Source organism: Phalacrocorax aristotelis, chromosome 1 (genome assembly GCF_949628215.1).
Source record: "Phalacrocorax aristotelis chromosome 1, bGulAri2.1, whole genome shotgun sequence".
Taxonomy (NCBI): Eukaryota; Metazoa; Chordata; class Aves; order Suliformes; family Phalacrocoracidae; genus Phalacrocorax; species Phalacrocorax aristotelis.
In genome coordinates this window covers 94686103-94705663 of record NC_134276.1, presented here as the reverse complement: position 1 = coordinate 94705663, position 19561 = coordinate 94686103, and the positions used below count along the sequence as shown (strand labels likewise).

The 19561-nt window shown below is 45.9% G+C and overlaps 1 protein-coding gene across 3 annotated transcripts in view; it reads right to left on the bottom strand.

Moving 5' to 3' along the window:
• TSPAN7 (tetraspanin 7) overlaps positions 1–19561 on the bottom strand; it is a 127799-nt gene that overhangs the window by 21731 nt on the left and 86507 nt on the right. For 2 of the 3 annotated variants that reach the window (XR_012661299.1, XR_012661300.1), the window contains exons 6-8: positions 16316–16399; positions 8664–8736; positions 7998–8336 (exon numbers count right to left, since the gene is read on the bottom strand). Coding sequence is in view for 1 of the 3 variants with exons in the window: in XM_075098118.1 (XP_074954219.1) it covers positions 8668–8736; positions 16316–16399 (153 nt within the window). In the remaining 2 variants the exon portion in view is untranslated. Of the gene's footprint in view, positions 1–7215; positions 8337–8663; positions 8737–16315; positions 16400–19561 lie in introns of those variants that run through there. The other variant, XM_075098118.1, reaches the window with a different exon arrangement.

Here is a 19561-nt window from a genome sequence, read left to right as displayed (position 1 = left end):
GTGCTCTGATACCTCACTATTGCCTCCAGGCAGTACCACAATGTAAGTTAAGCAATCATTACATTTATTACTCATCGGAGTGTTTTATCTTGCTGCACACAGTGTGGAGCAGCAGCAGAGACGTGGCCACCACAGAGGCATTTGGTAGAGCTGGCTATTAAAGTCTGTGCTGGCTCCAGAGCCAGCTGCTCTGCTTGTCTCTAGTGCTCGCATGCTGCCCTGGGGCTCCAGCACCATCTCCCAGCAGTCCTCGTCCCCACCATGGGGTGGAAGGTCCCTGCTCCCCAGGAGAGCACAGGGAGGGCTGGAAAGGAGGAGAGGCTGGAGGCATCTTTTTGCCTTGGGATGGGAAGGGGCTCCCTAGCAAATAAGTGTGAGGTGTCAGGGAGGGAAGTGGGCAAGGAAGATCTTATGTACAGCATGTAAATCTGCTGCTGGCTTTCTTAATTAGACCTTCTATTACCTACTGTCTTTCCACTTCTACTGTCAAGCTCCCCAGCATCATCCTGGACCATTTCTTCCTAATTTGGAAGCCCAGCTTGGAGGGGAGGATTCAGCTCTTCACTTGAATCCTCAGGTTTGTGAATGAGGAAGCTTTTAAAGCCTGGCTGCAGGAAGCTGTGCCAGCAGGCCCCCAGTCAGCAGCAGCAGCCTGGGTCCCCACCAGATGCAGGCTGAGCAAGGCCCATGTGGGGCATGCAGGTTGGAGGGGAGCACTGCCCCAGGGAGCAGCAAGGATGCTCCTGGGGCAGGGGAAGGGAAACTGTTGTTTATCTGTTCACTTTTTGAGGGCTTTCCTCTGACAGGGAGCACCTGCCTGTGCCATACCTTACCACCCTGAGGAGAACCAGGTGGCCATGATGACCATGGAGTGGCTGTGAGAGCAGGACGGCCACTGAATTGAGAAGTCAATGTGATTTTTGCATCTGCACCAATGCATATCTTGCTGAAAACGCCAACAATCAAATAGGAGCAATGGGAGAGGAATGCTGTTGTCTGGTGCTCATTCCCTGTGGAGCCAATGGGTTAAGCAGTGAAAGGGAGGCAGCAGGGACACACAACCCTCTGCCACTCAGCTGCCAAACACCTCTCAGACAGTAAAATTTCTGTGTCCAGACAAGTCATGTTCCACTCTGTCAAGCTTTGCGGACACATTAAGCAAAAGGTAGCAGCCAGCACTAGTGCATCTCCATTGGCTTCCTAAGCTTTGCACCCAGGGAAAAAATGAGGTGCTGGTCTTTTAGTGTATGCTTTGCTTCACCTCTTTAATAAGTAAGAAGTCAAGTCTACTGCACTAATCCAAGCAAATTATTAATGGGTTTTCATTTTGAAGCAACCAGCTCCAGTGTTCACCAGAGTAGGATTGCCTCCTGTTTGTGACCGTCCTGCTGCCTGTGTTGTCAAACAATGTCGTTTTAGAACAACATTCATCTGAAGTGGATTATTATTGGGTTGACTACCCCTTGGGGTGTAATGAAAAGCATTCATTAATTCTCAGGGCAGGAGGGCTAATTACTTTTTTATAAAAACCCGTGCTAATTGCCAATAACTTTTTTATTGAATGGGTCTCATAGAGATTATTTTGATTGGCTTTTTGATTTCCCTTTCACATTGTAGCACTTAAAAAGTATAGTCCAAACAGGCAGGGAGCATCTAGGTTATCCAGATAAGCATCGGGAGGAAACCCCACCATTACAAAGACCGGTGGACTATGCCAGTCTCCACTCAGTTCAGTGCTCGAGCTTGCTGCGGTGCTGGCCAGGCTGTTCTGAGTCTCATACCTTCACACTACCTCATGCTTCCACACAGCAGGTGGAGACCTGCTTTCCATACTCCCCCAAGGCACAGCGTTGATTTTGGCAGGCTGTCAGTGCTTGCGCAGCAGAGGGAGCACACAGGGCTCAGCCTGGTTCCCCACAGGACTGAATTTTGCCTCGCCTGCAGGGAGGAGGCAGTCCACAGCCCTGCAAGTACCGGGATTGCATGAAGGTAAATGGAGTAGCACACAGCGATAACCCATGGGCTCAATGTACCTGTTCCTATACTTGGGAGAAGGACTCATTCATCTGATATTTGGGTCACACTGAACTCCAGGATGAAGAAAATTCTGGACAATTTTTTGTTTGCTTTTAATTACAAATAACTACAGTGCTGAAGATACCCAATAATCAACATAAGCGCTAACCAGCTCTTTTGAGCAAGCAATAACTTACAAACACGACATTAAAGGCAGATCCCCCAGAAGCACAGTAAGACCTTGGGAGCCAGAGTAGGAAACTACCAGTGTCAAAGCACTCCTGCAAAGCCTCTGGACGTGCCATGGATTGGCCATGAATTTCATGGCATGTGCACCATGGTATTTTCTAGCAGTCTGACATCTGCAGGCTCCCACAAAAGGCTGCTCTCACCATCAGGATGACATAAGAGGCGTCCTGGCAAGCAACAGTCCCCTCTAGACCAGACTGCAGACCCCTCTGCTGCAGGCCTGAGCTACTGAACCTGCTCAGCTTGGAGCTGGAGATTGTTGCACCGTTGTGTCAGACACACGATCAGGTTGAAATACTTGCCATTTCAAACCCTTTTGACTAGAAAAAAAGAAGTTTATATATTTTTATTCTCTTTTTTCTCCCCCGTCCCACCCCATCAGTTCTCCTAGGCATCAGCCTTCTCTCACATCATGTTTTCTGATTCTCTACTCAAGAAGATAAAGCACACAAACCATGGCTCCCATGCAAGCCAGAAAGTGGTCCTTGCTTCCCCTCTGGAAATAATTGCAATTTTAAAAATATTGATGTTTTTTACTTGGATGAATAATCTCCATTTTACTAACAGATAGGGCTTTCAAAAATTACTTTTTACTTCTGAGTTCCCTGAGAGGTTCTGAAAGGGCTGGATTCCCAAAGGGTAGGTTGCTCAGCACTTTCTGAAAGCTAGAGCGTTTTGGAAATACCTCCAGGGGATTGCCCAAAATCTACTGCTTCTGAAAGTCTTGGCCAAGACACTGTGTTATATGACTATGGTGAATAAAAAAATAGTATTCTGATGATTTAGTAGCTGCATTGGGAATGTACGTCACATTAGGAGTTACACTGTTGTATCGCGCACAAGGGATGTTATATATGTGTGCGTGCATATATATCCACACCCCAGATACCGATTACATGGAAGGACTACAATCTAAAATAAGTACTTGGTGTCACCTATAGGTAGCTTCAGCAGAGACCAAAAATAGCCACACTGCGGTCACCATGGAGTAGAACAGACTCCAGAACTTGAGGAGTTGCTGCCTCAGCACAGCTTGCTTTTAAAGAGCTTGCGCGTACCAAATATCTCCGGTCACGCCGGACAAAAATGAAACATCCTTTGAATAAAATTTTTCCTGGCTGCAACAGGAGCAGGTGCAATGACAAGCAAAAGGCAAAAGCAAGAGATTTTTTTTTCAAAGTTAGGCCAAGCTGGTAAAAGCAGCTTGCAGAAAGTTGACCAGATGTTACACATTTGGTGGGCAAAACACTTTTACTTACAAAAAAACAGAAGTGTCATTTGACCAGTATGTCAACTAATGACGATTTCTATTTTTATTATACAGGGTCATACTGAAGCAGCCCTAACTCAGCCCTGGTAGAAGTCTGACGTCCCAATCAGTCCTGCTGCTTCAATAGGATGCCAGGTATTTTATGCATGGGGCTTGGCTGGCAGCAAATTAATCTGCTAATCTTAAAATTATCTTAAACAGTAATGAGTCATTAAAGCGAAGGGGAAGAGCCACAGAAGACAAAATCACTTTAGCCCCTGCATTGGTCCTCTGAGGAGCAAGAGGCTGAAATCCTGTAAGCAGCCCCGCAAAGCCAGTGTCCTCCGCAGCGATGCTCACCCAAGAATAGTGGCAGCCAGCAAGGCCCTCCAGCACAGCTGCCTGCTCCCAGAGCCCCAGTTTGATGCCACTGTGAAAAATCACCTTCACAACAACTTATTATCCTCTCTGGAGAGCTCGGGGCTGTCCTCCTTGGCAGAAGCAAGCCCTGGGAGGCAGCTTAGGGCAGGATGCACGTGCCAGGTAAGGCCACTGGTCCACCTTGCAGCCAAACCAAGCTAGCAGCACATTGGGACCAAAACAAGGTGGTCTCAATGCACCTTCTTCCTCCTCCCACAGTCCTGCTCCATCTCCCACTCTCCTCATCCCCCAGCCATGCCCCATTCCTCCCACCCCTCCTGGGACTCATCCAGTTGCCCCATCACCCGCTTTGACCCCCAAACCTGCCCCGTCTTTTGCTCAGCTCAGGTCCGGTGATTGCAGTGAATGCAATTTGCTCGGGGAGGGATCAGGCAGCCAGAGCCAGCCCAGCACAGCAGGAGCTGGCCCCTTCTGCCTCTGATTCAGTTCATGCCAAAGGGTGGACTGTAGCCCCTGAGGCAAAGGCCCCCTGGAACCCCCTGGAAGCTTTACCTCTGGAGGGAAAATCCCACACACCTGTGCCCAGGTGACATAAACCCATACACGGCAGCTCTGGCTTTGTTTCCTTTCCACCACCTCGTTTCTCCCTCCAGGAGGGAGGAGTGGAAATGTAGGGATGTTGTGCCCAGGGCAGGGGATGCCACGGTGCCAGCTAGCACAACCCTCCCCACCAGAGCTGCTGCGTGGCCCCAGCCCAAGCAGCACTGGGGATTTCACCAGGGAAGCCCTTGGCAGGTCCTTCATCAGCCTGACCCTCTCCACAGAAGCTGTCAAGAGCCCAATTAACAGACCTACCCCATACAGGCAGGAGTGCTGCTGGGCTGAGGGAAACAATTGAGCACGCACTGAAGGGCTTTGTTGAATGGACTTAATTCGCTGCTTATGCCTTAAAGCTGAGCACGTGCTTTACTGAATGGGGATGGGCAAGCTGGAGCAGTTTGGGGGCCTGCTGACCTGTCACCCAACATCAGCATCTTCAAAAGAATCAGCTTTTGGCACAAACAACTCTTTCTTTCAGGAAAAAAAGAAAAAAAGGAAAGAAAACTGAGAAGAGGCTGGTGCTTTTCCACTCCGGAAGGTTGCTGGTGGCTCCTGAGGGAGGAGGTGTTGGCCTCGCCCCCCTCCCTCCCCTCTGTGGGGCAGGGGAGACCTGCCCGGGGATGAATAGGGGAGGGAAACTGGGGCAGCTTGTGGGCCAGTTCTTTCTGGTGTGGAAAAACATCCCCCCACAAACTTCCTGCGCCTGTGGGAGAAGGGCATCACTCCAGCATCGCGTAGCCCCAGCAACCGAGCAAGTGGCTGCAACTGTTTTTAAGCCCTTGGAAGGGACTGCCAATGTGAGTGCTGCGACCCACGCTGAGCGGCTTTGTCCCCAGCAACGTACATGCAAACCGCCCAGCATGTACGCAGGACCTGTATTGGCGTTCTCCACATTTAAATATGTCCCACTCCCTCATGGTAGATGCTTTATTGAGGACAGATTTAAATTTGCGGATCAGCTTCCTCTTCTCTTATTTACAAATCTCTATTTCAAATTAGTTTTGAACCCCAAGGACAGGCTATGAGGGTGACGAAGGGGGAAGGGGAGGGAGACAGAACGACATGCCTTTGTGAGTGCTTTACTCACTCTGAGGTCAAGTCATTTGCTTGGTAGGGGGAAAAAAAATCAGTAAAATTACTTCCACACTTCCCTAGGACAAATGCTACAAACGTCACTATGTGCTATTAATTTACAGCAGTAGGGGAACATCGCAGATACAGAAGACCTTGGGAAAACAGATCTTCAGCTGGAAGTCAATGCGTCCCCAGCCATAACAGCATCTTGCCACAAAACATACTTCGGACTCCCAGCACTTTAATGCCCCTCTCGCACAGATGTACTAAGCCTTTTTGTCCCCATTACCAATAACTTGTAACAGGGAAATACAAGTGATGAAGAAAATACGAGTTGCTCGTGTTTTTCCTGGAACAAAGCAGGCCTGTGGAAATGCGCTACAGTGCGCTCGGCTCTCAGCGCAGCCAGCGCTTTGGCTCCCGGGCACCACAGGAACACAACCTTCCGAAGACCGCATACGGTGGGGTTGTGCATTTCAGAGCCAGGCTGAAAGATGCAAATTGTGACAGAAGCCAAATGTGAAGCTCTGAGCTGTAATCAAATACAGAAGCAGAGACTGAGCAGCAAATCGCAGCTTTTCATTTTGGCAGTGGATCAAATCTATAAAAACCATTACTTGTGTTTCAAGAGCAACACGGAGTACTGATTTCCCATCCCCCTGGCAAAGCAACCACGGTCCCACCCCTCCGTGCTCTGGAAGTGCTCTCTGAATAAAGCCAAAGATGCCACTGGGGCTTTTAAGACACGCTGCCTCGGCATATGCTGACAGGTTTTTGCCCGTGCGGCTGCAAGCCCTTTTAGTTGTGGGTGAGAGCACACCGACTGTGCCAGCGCCACTCAGAGGTTCATCGGGAGCTGATGCTGGAGGCACCACGCAGGGCAGCCCTCCCCAGGCGGAGGGTCGCAGTAACCGGGTGGGTGGCACTGTGTCCTGAGCGAGCGGCTGCATGGTGCTTGGTTGCCGACTGGGGCTAAACCATGACACACTGACGGATGGACAGGCGGATGGAGGATGGGCTGGGGCTCCGGCAGCTGTATGGGCTGTGCAGACACAGGCACTGTGCAGCTCCTCCACAGCTGGAAGGCTACAGGGCTTCCCTCCTCAAGCCTTCTCTGTCTGCATTGCCAATGTAAGGGATCAGTCGAAAACTGCCAGGTTTAAAGTTTCATGGACTTTACATCTGATCTTCAACACCTCATGCATTCAGATGAGAAAGAGATGGGTGCCTGCCTTTCCACGAATGCAGCAGATGGCCATTACCCACCCCAAGCTCCAATCTCTCTTCTCCCACCCTCACCAAAATCAGAGAAAGCTGCTTAATGCCAAAAGCATGCACAATGCTAAGGATGGGATAATTAAATGCTGCAGATCGTATCAGTCACAAAAAAAAATTTGCAAAGCAGACGGGTATGCATTCGTCACATGGTGAAACCAGCTGTGAAAGGTTTTTTCTAGGAGTTTTGAAACAACTCCAGCTCTTTCTCTTTTTTCCAGGGCAATAACGTTTTTTCTGTCACAACCAAGTTAGTTGTTAAAATATGCATAAAGTCATGTCACTCCAAGCTGCGCACTTGTGTTTCATGTTCACTTCCGCCCTTGAAAGAGTTTTGTTATGACTAAAGAACAAAAAGGAGCAGCTAGAAATCTGTAATGGTTCCATTTATTAATACGTATATCACAAATACTCACAATATCAATGCATTCTTGTTGGCATGCTAGACAGAGGCATTATTAAAAAAGTCCTATTTTTTTAAAAAGGTTTTAAACTTTTGCTTTCCCCCAAAAATATTTCATATGCCTGTGGTTTTTTTTGTGATTTTTTTTGTGTGTGTGTGTGTTTATTTCAATTTGATTCAACAGTGTATTTGGTGGCTGCAACCTCAATGCAAAAAGAAAAAAGAAGGAACAGGAAAAAAGTATGAAGGCCGCAGTACAGCACAGTTCAATTAGTTCATAGCTACCTAATAAAAATAAAGGAAGCAAAATTCCTGCCTTCACAGTAAGCAACAACACAGCTTAATAACAGTATTACACAGGATCAGGTTCAGAGGCAAAATGCACTAGACAAAGCCTACCGGGATACGCACTAGGCATACAACACTGAGTAAGAATCAAAGATGTAGAAGAACATCAGGAATAACAGTTCCCTTCAAGCACAACATTTTAACATCATTTTCAAGTATCTTTATGTTATCTTACTGATTCCTTTGTTTTTGGGGAAGGGGGGCAGGCGCAGGGAAGGGGGAAAGGAGGAAAAACTTAGTAAAGCAATAAACAAAACAAGAAATTAAGGTAAAACCAAAAGAATATATATTTCATATACCGGTTTATATGAACGTGTGCAACACTTATTAACCATGGTGAAAGGCTAATTATGCCCTCCAGTCACTACATGCACAGCCCGATCAATGCTGTTAATGAATTACCTTTGTTAACTTACGATGCAACTACTGAGTGACCAAGAACATATATACGGTGCCGTCCTATGCCGAGCCGCGGGGATGGAGTCGGGGTCCGGAGGCCGAGGGGACCCGGCTGCTCTCGGTGGCACCGCAGTACTTCACAGAATGGTACACTACGCATGGGACAAAGTTCGGGAGGTGGGGTGCAAGTGCGCGCGCGCACGTGCTTGCTTGTGGGGGTGTGGGTGTGCGTGCGTGCGTGCGTGCGAGAGACAGTGTGTGCTATAACATTCGTTTCAGTCTTTCTCCAATTCTGCAGCTGCTGATCTTGAGACAGGCTCTGGACTTCGCACTCCTGAAAGACTGGGTCGGGAGGGATAAAAGAAAAAGAAGTGGGTTGCTTTGGCTGCTGACAGTGTTTACGACGGGTATTTTGCCCTCCCTTTTCAAGAAGAAAGTCGAAATAACAAAACATTCAATAGTATGTTTTCCCCCCATTGGTTTTTTTTATCAACCAGACGGAATATTGGGATGAAAATCCCAAAGCAAAAAATCCTGTGGGAAGACTTAATTCTTGATAAATATGCTGAGCACCTAAAACTTGCCCACTCTCTTCAGTAGAAGCAGCACGGCCACGACACTATACTGGAGCATATATAGCATACTGCATAGAAAGTAGGGAAAGCTCACCTTGTTACACCATCTCATACTGGTTAGCAGTAATAAACCGGGACAGACAGCATGCCAGCAGCATCCCGATCAACTGTTCCGGACAAGAATAGAAGTAGAATAGGAGTTAAGTTAAATTAAACGAACACAGAGCAAAAGAGAGGCCATGGTACGCAAAGATTTCGTGTTCTGGAGTTACTATGCACAACATACTTACGCCATATTTTAAGGCCCATTCTAATCAGAAAACCAGCATTAAAATCTCCTGTCTTTCTTCATTAGATCTTCCTCTTGACTGTTACCAGAGCACATTTATTTGAAAGACAGCATGGCTTTTTACTGCTTTTCAAACCTGTTGTCATTGCCTGGCCAAGCCAGAGGTGGCTGGGCACACTGGCGGGGGTATCAGCACGCTACCGGCTCACTCGCCAGCTCCACCTGGGTCCCTCACCACCACCCACCACCCCTGAGAGCTGGCGGCCCCCTTAACTTTGTTAACAGTGTGCTGGGGAAAAGCTTCCTAATGCCTCAGAGTGGTTTTGCTTTCTTTACAAATGATGCAGCACCAGAGAAATGAGCGTTATAGACCTGGAAATAAATAAATAAATAAGTCTTTCACTATTCCCTTGGCTGTCACTCAGATTATTGAAAACAGATCCCTGGCTTCCACTCGTCAATAAGCACTCAGTCATTTCAACGTTTTGCCTATTGCAGTTTGTTAGCGTTTCCTGCATATGCCAACGGTGTTAATATACTATAAATAATTCAACCTTGCTTTTCTCATTAGGATTGGTCAATTAATTGACTCATGAGCATATCCAGATTGTTACAGCTCATCTTCGACTCCTGGGGTGAGGTGAGAGGTCTGTCTGCAGACAGACCAGCCTTCCCTAGATCTGGCTCCAAGCAAGGGGTGCTACAGCTGCTCCAGCTGGCTCACCCGGACCCGTGGGGCACCACCTCTTCCCGGCTGCTTCTGCTGCCCCAGGCAGAGCGCATCGCAAAGGAGCGGTGCTTAAGGAGGGGGACCACAACCTTTTGGCAGCAGTGGAGCTCCCTCAGACCCTGCAAAGCATGTGTAGATAACGCCTGGCTGGCTGCTCATCCAAACAGGCTCCTTCTACTTCACGCTTGGCATTGCATGTCCTTTCCCCATGACCATCACTGCTCCCTGTTAAAGCGATCATCATCAAAATACACTACTTCTCTACCAGCCAGTTGCTTGATTTGCACTGGCATCAGCTCAGAGCAAGACCAAGCCAGGATACCTCAAATCTGGATAAACTGTTTTCTGCTCCTAAGATGTCACGGTTCTGCTCAGGACATACTTCATTTGCCAGAAATTCGCTGCTACTGCTCCCTCTCCTGTTTCGTTGTCCACCAGGACTGCTCCGGGCATCTCAAAAGGGCTTGGAGTCATCTTTAAAAGCAGTGTGAATCCCCACTGTCCTCCACATGTGACCCCCAATTTTGGCACCAAATACCAAGGGCGGCACTGCCTTGGTTATACTACACGTGGCAGGCACAGGTAACACCTCCTGACCAACCTCCAATTAAAAGCTAAGCTACTAGGTTTTGGGGGCTGTATATTCACAGTTGCCAGAAGAGGTGTGGGTGCTGAAAACCCTCCTCAGCTTTTGAAAATCTCCATACCAGGAAGTAATTTTAGCCATCTGGTTGCCTGTTCTATTAAACTTCTCTAGATGGGTGTTCCAGCAGGAAACGTATTTGGTAGCTGGAGTGCTCACGCACTCGCCCAGGAGTCCACAGACTGGCGACAATGAGGACACCAGAGTATTCTGGCTGGGCTTTGGCTTTCCACGCTTAAATATTCCAGTCACCAGGAGGATGATTTTATCAATTTAGCCGTTTGGAGAAGCATTGCTGAAAACCCACCACATTCTGTGGGTTTACTAGAGAGTCGTTAACACTCCCACTGCTTACTCGTGTGGTGTTTCTTTAGCTCAGTTCAGTTTTGGAGAATGAGATTTCCCACAGCCCATCGCTGATACGTATTTCCCCATGCTCTGACAGGCAGAAAAGAGTAATTGCCTCTGGGTGGCCCTGTCCCACCCGCTTCGCTATCCCTCTTCTGTGTTTGTGGTACCTTTCAGCCTTCTCTCACCTTCCTCAGCTGGTCTCAGAGGTAACTTCTCTGCCTTACTGTGTTTTTTATTGTGATGAACTTCACAGTGTATTTCATCCTATTTATTTTCACTGAGCCAATTCCATCCCAGACCCAGATCAGCTCCTCCCTCAACCTACAATCGCTAACAACGTACGTACATTCACATTTACTTTTTTTTAAATCCCTGTGCCAAGAGGTACCTATTATTTCCCATCATGACCACCCAGATTACAGACATCATTGTTCCTGGCCACAGTCTCCTGCTCTCATCTGCAGGTTTACAAGGGGGAAGTCGCTGCAGCCCATACAAATAGGAAGCCATGGGCTTTTCTGTCCCCCTTCAGCTGTAGCAGACCTCCCCAGCTACCATTAATCAGGGATTCTTCTGTCTCTCACAGGCTGTAACTCTAATGACCAGTGTGTCTAAGCTTTGTAGCATTTGCAGGCATGTGACAATGTTTTGATTTACTCAAGTCGCTTGTAAGACGAATGGTAGGTTACACAACCTGTGACTCTGTGATCCTGTGATTCTGTGTATCTCTCTGATCTTTGGCCCACTTATTATTTCTTGGCTCTGACCATACGCTGCTTTACGCATTTAAGTGGTTATAGTACCGTAATATTAAACTTCTGTATTTCATATATAATGGCATTCATATCGAGCCATTGCATACATGTTTTATACAGCATTTCTAGCTATTACCAGGACATAACAGAGCTGTAATAAATACCTTAGAAGCACTTTGGACACATACAAAAACATGTATTTTCCAAGGCGTGTAGACTTCCACATTTAACCACAAGAGTACTGTTCCTCCTGTAGCCAAGGAGAGGTGATACTGTATTAAGTTGCTGAATTGTCCTCACAGTACCCTTTTATTACAGTCATAACTACAGTCATCTGCATTTAAATCAGGTTAGAGGCTCCCAGTCTGCAAACCACAAATGAGCGCTCTCCACCCCCCCTTGCTCTCTGCATTTGCTTGATCACCTGCAACCTCTGCTCTTCAGACAGGAGGAAGCCCCTTATCCTATTGCGCAGCAGGTCCCCACAGCTCCTTTGAAGAAACAGAGGAACCGACACGAAAGGATCCCCACAAAGAAACTAGCTGCTAGAAGTTGCATTAATTTCCCTTCGCTCCCATTGTCTCTCAAGTGCACCATCTCGACTTTTATCCACTTATTTTTTTTTTAATAGTCCCAGTTTTTTGAGACTTGGTTCTGCATTTGTATTCTCTCTCACTTTTCCCCTTTCTTCTCTTTTTTTCTAAGATTATCCTGGCCCTCTGAACTATTACATAGAAAACTGAGAGTTTGTCTTGGTCCCTCTGGTCTTGCTACAGGAAACTTGGAAATGCCACCAAATTATTTGGCTTAGAGCACTGGGAAACCCATATCCCTCAGGTGTGTCTTCTTTACTACCATCCTGTTGGCCCAAGCTCATCTCAGAGAGCAGAATGCGGTGCATGTCTTGTTCATCTCTGCATGGTTTGTAGCAGTCATCTCATGTATATCTCAGATCTGGCCACTGAAATCCATCCACAGCAACTGCCTAGCAATCTTATCTCCCATCACAAACATGATAACTGGCTTTTTAATGTAGTTATTTTACAGGAGTTAACATTGACTGGAAGCTGTCCTGCATGACATATTTATTACATCTTATTACACTGAAGAGAAACTGAAGTACAACTTGAATCTCCATTTTATTTTGGGTCTTGGTATCTTCACCATTTCTCATTCTTTGAGAGAATTTCTATAAATAGAAATGCGTTGAACTAACCGGGAATTCATCAGTGGATCAGGTAAGCTAAAACTGGATTTTTTTTATCCATCAGGAATAATTGTTTAGTTGAATGATTTACCTTGCCATATTCTCAATATGCAGATCTTCAAGCATCCTGGTTCCCTGCCTCTATTTTAGAAGAGAGCAAATTTTCCGTGTCACAAATCGCTTACCTGAGACAGCCTACTGTGCCATAGTATGCCTCTGGCACAGGTCCTATCTCCATGCTGAATCCACACTGATTAGTATTTAGAAGCAAGAAAATTAGTCTTTTATTAGTTTTCAAGTCACATATTAGATCCTGATATGGATCCCACTCCCTAACTCTGCTGCAAAGGGTTACTGAGTTGTAATCCTGTGCTAGGGCCAAGTCTCAGCCTCCCTATACTCAGACAGGAGTTGCAGCAGACGAAGTGGATGACATCTGCACCAGAACCGTATCCACAGCCAGGCAGAGCTACTGGCGTTAATGGCAAGGGTACAGAGGGCAGGTGGATGCTGCATTCACTATAGAGAGGGACTGTAGCCACGTGAGAATATATCTTCAAACAATGGGAACCATGCATGCTCAGGAACCGGTTTCGAGCATTAGGAGAGTGCCTGGCTTCCAGTCCTTCAGTACAAAAGGAATAATTTGACCTTAACGCTGCACTGAGGCTCCCCTACTCAGGGACTCTACTGCAATCACAATCTTTATACCCTCCCCAAACTCTGCCTCTTGTGCCCCTTAAGCCAATGCCTGTGCTGCAGTTTTAGCTAGCAAAACTCTTCATCATCTATGCGGCTTGCATAATTTTATTCTCTGTTGGGCACAACACAGTAATCGTTTTGCTGCTCTGAAGAGCACCTGCTAAACTGAAATTATTCCAGCTGGAAGTCAGCATTGGCATCTGATTGTAAAAACAATCAAATTGTATTTTATTATTATTTCAAACCCGAGGAGCAGTGCAGAAAATGTCAGCAACACAGCAGTTTTTTTAAACTCTGACTCTGATTGGGAGCCTGTGCCAGGCCTGTAAGATATGCACTGCCATTACATCAGCTTTCCCTATTTCTGGGAATCAGCACATTCCCCATGCTAGTCAATACCTAACAAATCATGGGAAGGAAAGGCCCTTGAGCATGCTTTACTGTAGAAGAGCACCATGATCTAATTTGTCTTTTATTTAGATTAAACCCATTCTCAGTAGGAGCGGCGAAACCTCGCTTACAGCTGGAGCACTGCCTGGCATTACTGCCAGCCACAGTTAACCTGAAAGCAATTTGTAAACACCGTCCCGAATTGGGTCCAGCAAAACAGATTAGGCGGTAAATGATAACTGGCCACCTTCTATTCTTCACACCCCAGGAGAGATGCATTTTTCTCCCCTGCACCCCCTCTCTTGTCCTTTTTACACATTTGCAAACACCCCAAGCAGCTGAGTATCTACTCCGAGTGCCAGTGCCTTGCACTTACGCAGGTTAGCGACATCCCCAGCTGGCAGCAGGGTGCACACTGCCATCAGGCAGCGTGAGCTGCCAACACCACATCAAAACATACTTTGGTTCTCACTTGGAGCTGCAGTGGCAAAGTGCTTTCCCCTCCTCGTGCTGCCTGCAGCCTGCTGTGCTAATCTCACCTTGCGTCAAAGGGCTCTGGTTGTAGGGACCACACTCTGCCCGCGCCGCCCACCCGCCTTCCCTTCTTGAGCTCACAAATAACAGATGACCTCGAGCGAACATCCCAGCACATGCCAAAATACTAACAATTCCAGCTGCACTCTTCCTACAGTCTCCCTCCCAGCTGCAAACAACTTTCAGGCAAGATAAGATGATGCTTTGCCTATCATACATACAATATACCGATTAAAGGCGTTCAGGTAGCATTGGTCCCGACTGAGGCATTTACCCCAGCAGCCTATGAATTGTAAAATTTGACTCATCCCATTTTTCTTTGTGTAGTTTTACATGATACATTTTAAAAGATGCTTTATAGCCTTCTGGCTATCTAGAAACCACGCTGAAATATGAGCTCAGAGTCCTATAGCGGTAATCAAGTCATAATCAGGGTTGCAGAAGGGTATTGAGACAACCATGACCATTCAACAAGAACTAGAAGAGACTATTAAAAAAACCCAAACCAAAACTCCCCCTGCTTCATGCACCAACAGCTCCAGACTGGTGATTTCAGCACTTCTGGATCCCAAATACCTGATACCCTTGCACATGGTCTGGGTGGCTGGCGGTATGATGAACCAATGCTTATGCCCACACAAAACAGGCTGACAGGCCAAATCATGGGCTTCTCTCATCTAACACCTAGGCTAGAAGGCATCAGGTTTCCAGATATGTCCAAGGCAGGGCAGTCAGCTGGTCTGAGCCCAAACAGTTTTAGGGCTCCCTCGAGTTGTGCGTACATTGAATGAGAAGACGTGGTGGCCGTTTTCTACATGGCTTGGGGGCAGTTACTCTGAAGAGCCTGGAGGCCACTGTAATTGCTGAGCAAATTAAACCTCAGAGAGATGTGACTAAAACACTGTGCAGCAGAGCACGGGATGACCACATGGGCCAACAGGGGCAAGAGGGCTGCCACAGCCTTCCCATTAATTCACTTGCCCATCACTGGCAAGAGCACTGGCAAATCACTTGTTTCCAGTGCAGCCCAGCGTAAACCTACAGCTTGCGAACTGCATTAATGAGTTTTAAGAAGTCGTCAAATAATTTTTCCTAGCACCTCATTTCTTCCAACCACTGTATAAACACAAGTCGATCGACAGATATATTCGTATTTTCAGTGTTGCCTCAGGACCCAGATTTTTAATATTGTGTGAATGAAGTAAATGAAAGTTCCATGATTGTTTTACAAGACAACATTTGCAGTTGTACTATGTAGCCTCTGCAGGGAGAAGGCAGATTGCCTCTCAGCTAGAAGTGGTTCTGGCATCATACACGTCGCTGTGCATTTTTGCTGAACCATTCTGCAAGCGCTTTTGCATTGTCCATGTTTCCCTCCCTCTCATTTTGCATGGTTCCAGGAGAGTCCTTGCCATTACACACGAAGTGACTAGTCGAAAGGAGCATCTTGTTGAAAGATGCAGGTGTTTTTCTGCCCCTTCTTGATCAGAGGATTCTGACCAGATGTTTCATTTCTCCAACTCCTGTCTAGGTAAAAGCAGTTTGAATGTCAGGGAGCAGCAAACACCTTCTTAGCTCTCCTCTTGTCCTTCCCATGCCAAACTCCTTTTGGTGTAGGCAAGGAGTTGGTTTAATAATCTGATTTTGGCAGACCTCTGCTCAGTGTTCAGTGGGTAAAGGAAAAAAAAAAAACACATTGGTCACTGAAACCAGGTGTCTCCTCCAGGCTCCAGGTCCAGGATGGGGAGGCCTGAAGGTATACTCTTATTTGAATTATTGAATTCTTTAAGGAAAAATAAGAGTGCTTAGAAGATAGGACCCTATCCAAAGAATGGATAAGCTATTTATCTTCTTAGCTGTTTATGCTCCATTTAAGCCAATGTTTTATTGGGTTAACCTCTATTTGACCCAGTGGAGGGACAAGTTGTTTTCCTTGAGCTAGTCATTAGCTCAACCGTAACTGATATTCCCAAGGAGAAACTTCATTTAAGTTGAAAAAAAGAAAATCAATGAACAGATGACCTCAGGACTAACGAGCATGCTGAGTTCAGCCCCTTTCCATAGTCCTTCCTTCCTTGAAGTCTGAGTAAAGAAAAAGAGAGAGGGGAAAAAAGGGGGGGGGAAGGGAAGCGTTTATGCATTTACCTGTGAGAACGCAATCCCAAAAGCCACTCCAGCTATGATTCCCATATTTGTCTCCATAAAACTGGTCACCAAGTCATAACAGCCCTGGAAAACAAACAAAATCATTCCTTGTATTGACCCCCCTGCCATGAATGTATATACACAATTTTCTCATTTAAATTGGACTTGGATGAGACAATATTGTTCCTGCAATTTCCAATGTCACTTTTTTATTTAACAGCAATTCTGAGTGAATGGTGGAAAGCAGTGGCAAAACCAGTGCTTTTTAGAAACAAATGTATTTCAGTACTTAAAAAAGCTAAATGTGATGTTGCACTCATTTTTATAGGTCTTCATAAGAATGTCAGTTTGCATTACTTCAAGAAACATTAATACAGCTTTGACCTGAAACCAAACCAGTAACGATATAAGGTAATGTTATAATACAATACAGGTGTCCAAAATGAATAAATGATGCTGATCTCCTAATACTCCAGATATTTAATACAATCATGCTTCCAGCATCCAGTGAGGCATTCTGCTCGTCTTTGTCTGTCAAAGGACACCAGGTAAGGAACTGAGTAGCACATAACTTTAAACCATATAACAAATTTATCAAGGGTTTTGTATGAAGTTTCTTGGTTCATTTGCTCTTGGACATAAAATTCCTGTCCTGCTCCCCAAACCCAATTTTCTCTCTCTAGCTCAGACCCTGATTCCATCAGCTGACTTGCTTCCTCGTGCCTCAATTCACAGCCCACACTGGGGCCAGAAGATTCACACACATTTCTGCCCTTCTCTTGGATAGGCTTCTTTGAGATGTCCCCCTCAGTATGATAGTTTTTGTCGAGTTTCTCCCCTCACCTACTCTACCCCTCAAAAAAGCATTTGAAATTAGCTTTCCTACTTTGTGGTCTCTAAAAGAATCTAAACAAGTGACGCAAAACTTGAAGAAAAAAAGGACAACTTCTATTTTTTCTTTCATTACTACCCTATCTGCCCACACAATCCAATGCCACCTCTTGGCCCCTTTTGCCCTGCTTCCTCAAATGACCAACACCACTCTCAGTGTAAAGCCAGTCCCAAGGCATTTTGTGTTATAACTTTAGCTACTTTATCAGAAGTTGGAAAAAACCAGAAATAACAGTGAGTTCCCTTACCCAGTTTGGACTCCTGTCCCATAAGAGAGAATTGTATCTGCATTCCCCCTCCAGCCACATCCCCCTCACTTCTGCAAACACTTTAGGAACTCTTTACATGAATTCAGTGCATTAGGTGCTTATAAAAAATTAACGGCTTGAAGGAAAGGATGATGTCCTTTGTTAGAGACAGGCCATTCATGAACTAAATTGTATCATTTCTTTAACCTCTTTTATAATACCAGAAGTCATCGTATTTAATCCTGAGAGTAATGAAGTGGTAAACCTAATAGTGGCTGAGGACCAGCACAGCTGGAATTCAGTTCTGAAATGTTTAAGTGTACATATTAATCCTTAATTATGTCTTACAACCATGTGCAGCACGTCAGATTCAAGCTTGCTTATTTAACACATCAAGCAACTATAGTTGTGTGTGTCTTACATGTTATGAAATGAGATTAGATTTCTCAAGCAGTGCTTTCATTCTGTCTGACATGGCTTAATGTTCTCCCAGCTCTTCTGAAATCTGTTCTGTTCAACAGCCTTCAAGAGACGCAACATCTAACAGCAATGGTAATTTGAGGGAGACAGAAGACCTCGTTAAAAAAACATGAAAGGGAGATAGTTTTGATCATTCTCCGCATTTGAAGACTGTGTTTTCCCAAATCACAATCATCTGTTTCCTGAAGTGCACTGCATAAATACGGCTTAGTTGCTCGGTCCTTACTGTGCATGGAGTGAGAATGCAAGGAGCACCCAAGAGTTGCATATACAGTACAGAAGTACGTGAAGCATGGCATGCGCACATCCGGGTGCTGATTCAGAGTACAGACGTGACAATTTAGCAAGTATCCAATCATTCTTCAGTCCATGCATCTGTTCCTTTATTCGGATTCTAGGGAGAAGTAGTTCTTGAGATTTGTTGGTAATGAGCTCTGAAGATAAAAAGCACTATTTGAACATTAATTAGCTATTCCTAATGACAGCTCTTAAAGTTAGGTATTTGTCCCATCTGAGATGAAGAAACAGACAGAGGGACTAAATGATTTACCCGTGGTCACTAAGCAAGTTAGTGGCAGAGTTGGCAAAGAAAATCGAGAATGTTGTCTTTTAGTCCTGCAATTAAATCATTACTTTAATCCTCTTTGGATAATTCATCATTAGTCCCCATAAGCTGCTAGTAATTCGATTAGCTCATCGCAAACTTGTCTTACTGATAGTTTTGCAGTATCCACCAAAAAGATGTATTCCAAATATACTTATCTACAGGGATGGTAACAAGGGTCTTCCACAACACAGACGATATCTATTTTCCTTTTTCTCCAACACACACAGAACAAAGTGCCTATTTCCAAGAAGAGCAAGGGGCTTGGGTCAGAGGCAATGATGTTTGCTTCCTATCTGAAGGGAAAGCATAGGGCCACACAACATTTCCTCCTGCTTGCTTTTTATTCTCATGCACCTTTCACAAACATCCCACCTTGCTTAAATGTTTAGGACAACTCTGAGATCTCACAACTGCTAAACAGAAATCTTTACAACCTTTGATCACAAACGGCTATCTCAGAAATTGGGACACAAGTTTTCAGATGTCGCAGGACATTCAAACTTCCCCTAAGTAATTAAATCAAGTAATTAAGGCAACTGCTTCCTGAGGAATCAGCATTCCTCTTCTGTCAGACAAGTTGTGCATTTGCAGGAGAGATGCTTAGGAGCAAGCATGGCTGGAAGTGAGTTACTAGCCCTGGGGACTAGCACAAGCTCATTCATCCCTCAGCTGCTTCTTACAATTTTGGAGGCATCCTTCGCCAACAGGAACTCACAAGGGGACAGGGATTTCTCTGTGCAGGCAGAGCATGCGGAGCAAGCTCAGCACTTTGGGAAAACATCAGACCAGTGGTGGCAATGGAAATGGTACCTGCTCAGTTATGCAGCCAGGAAAGGTTCAGTGTGCATGGCCCTCCTGCACTGGAAAGGTGGGATCTGCTGGCAGAGTACCAGTCATATCAGAAAGCTTTTCTGCCAGGAAGGTGGGCAGAAGCAGGGGCTCAGGATGGGCTGCCCAGGAAGCACTCTGCTTGCAGGGCATGCTGGCCGTACTGCACATCCTGGAGATCCACCCCACCCT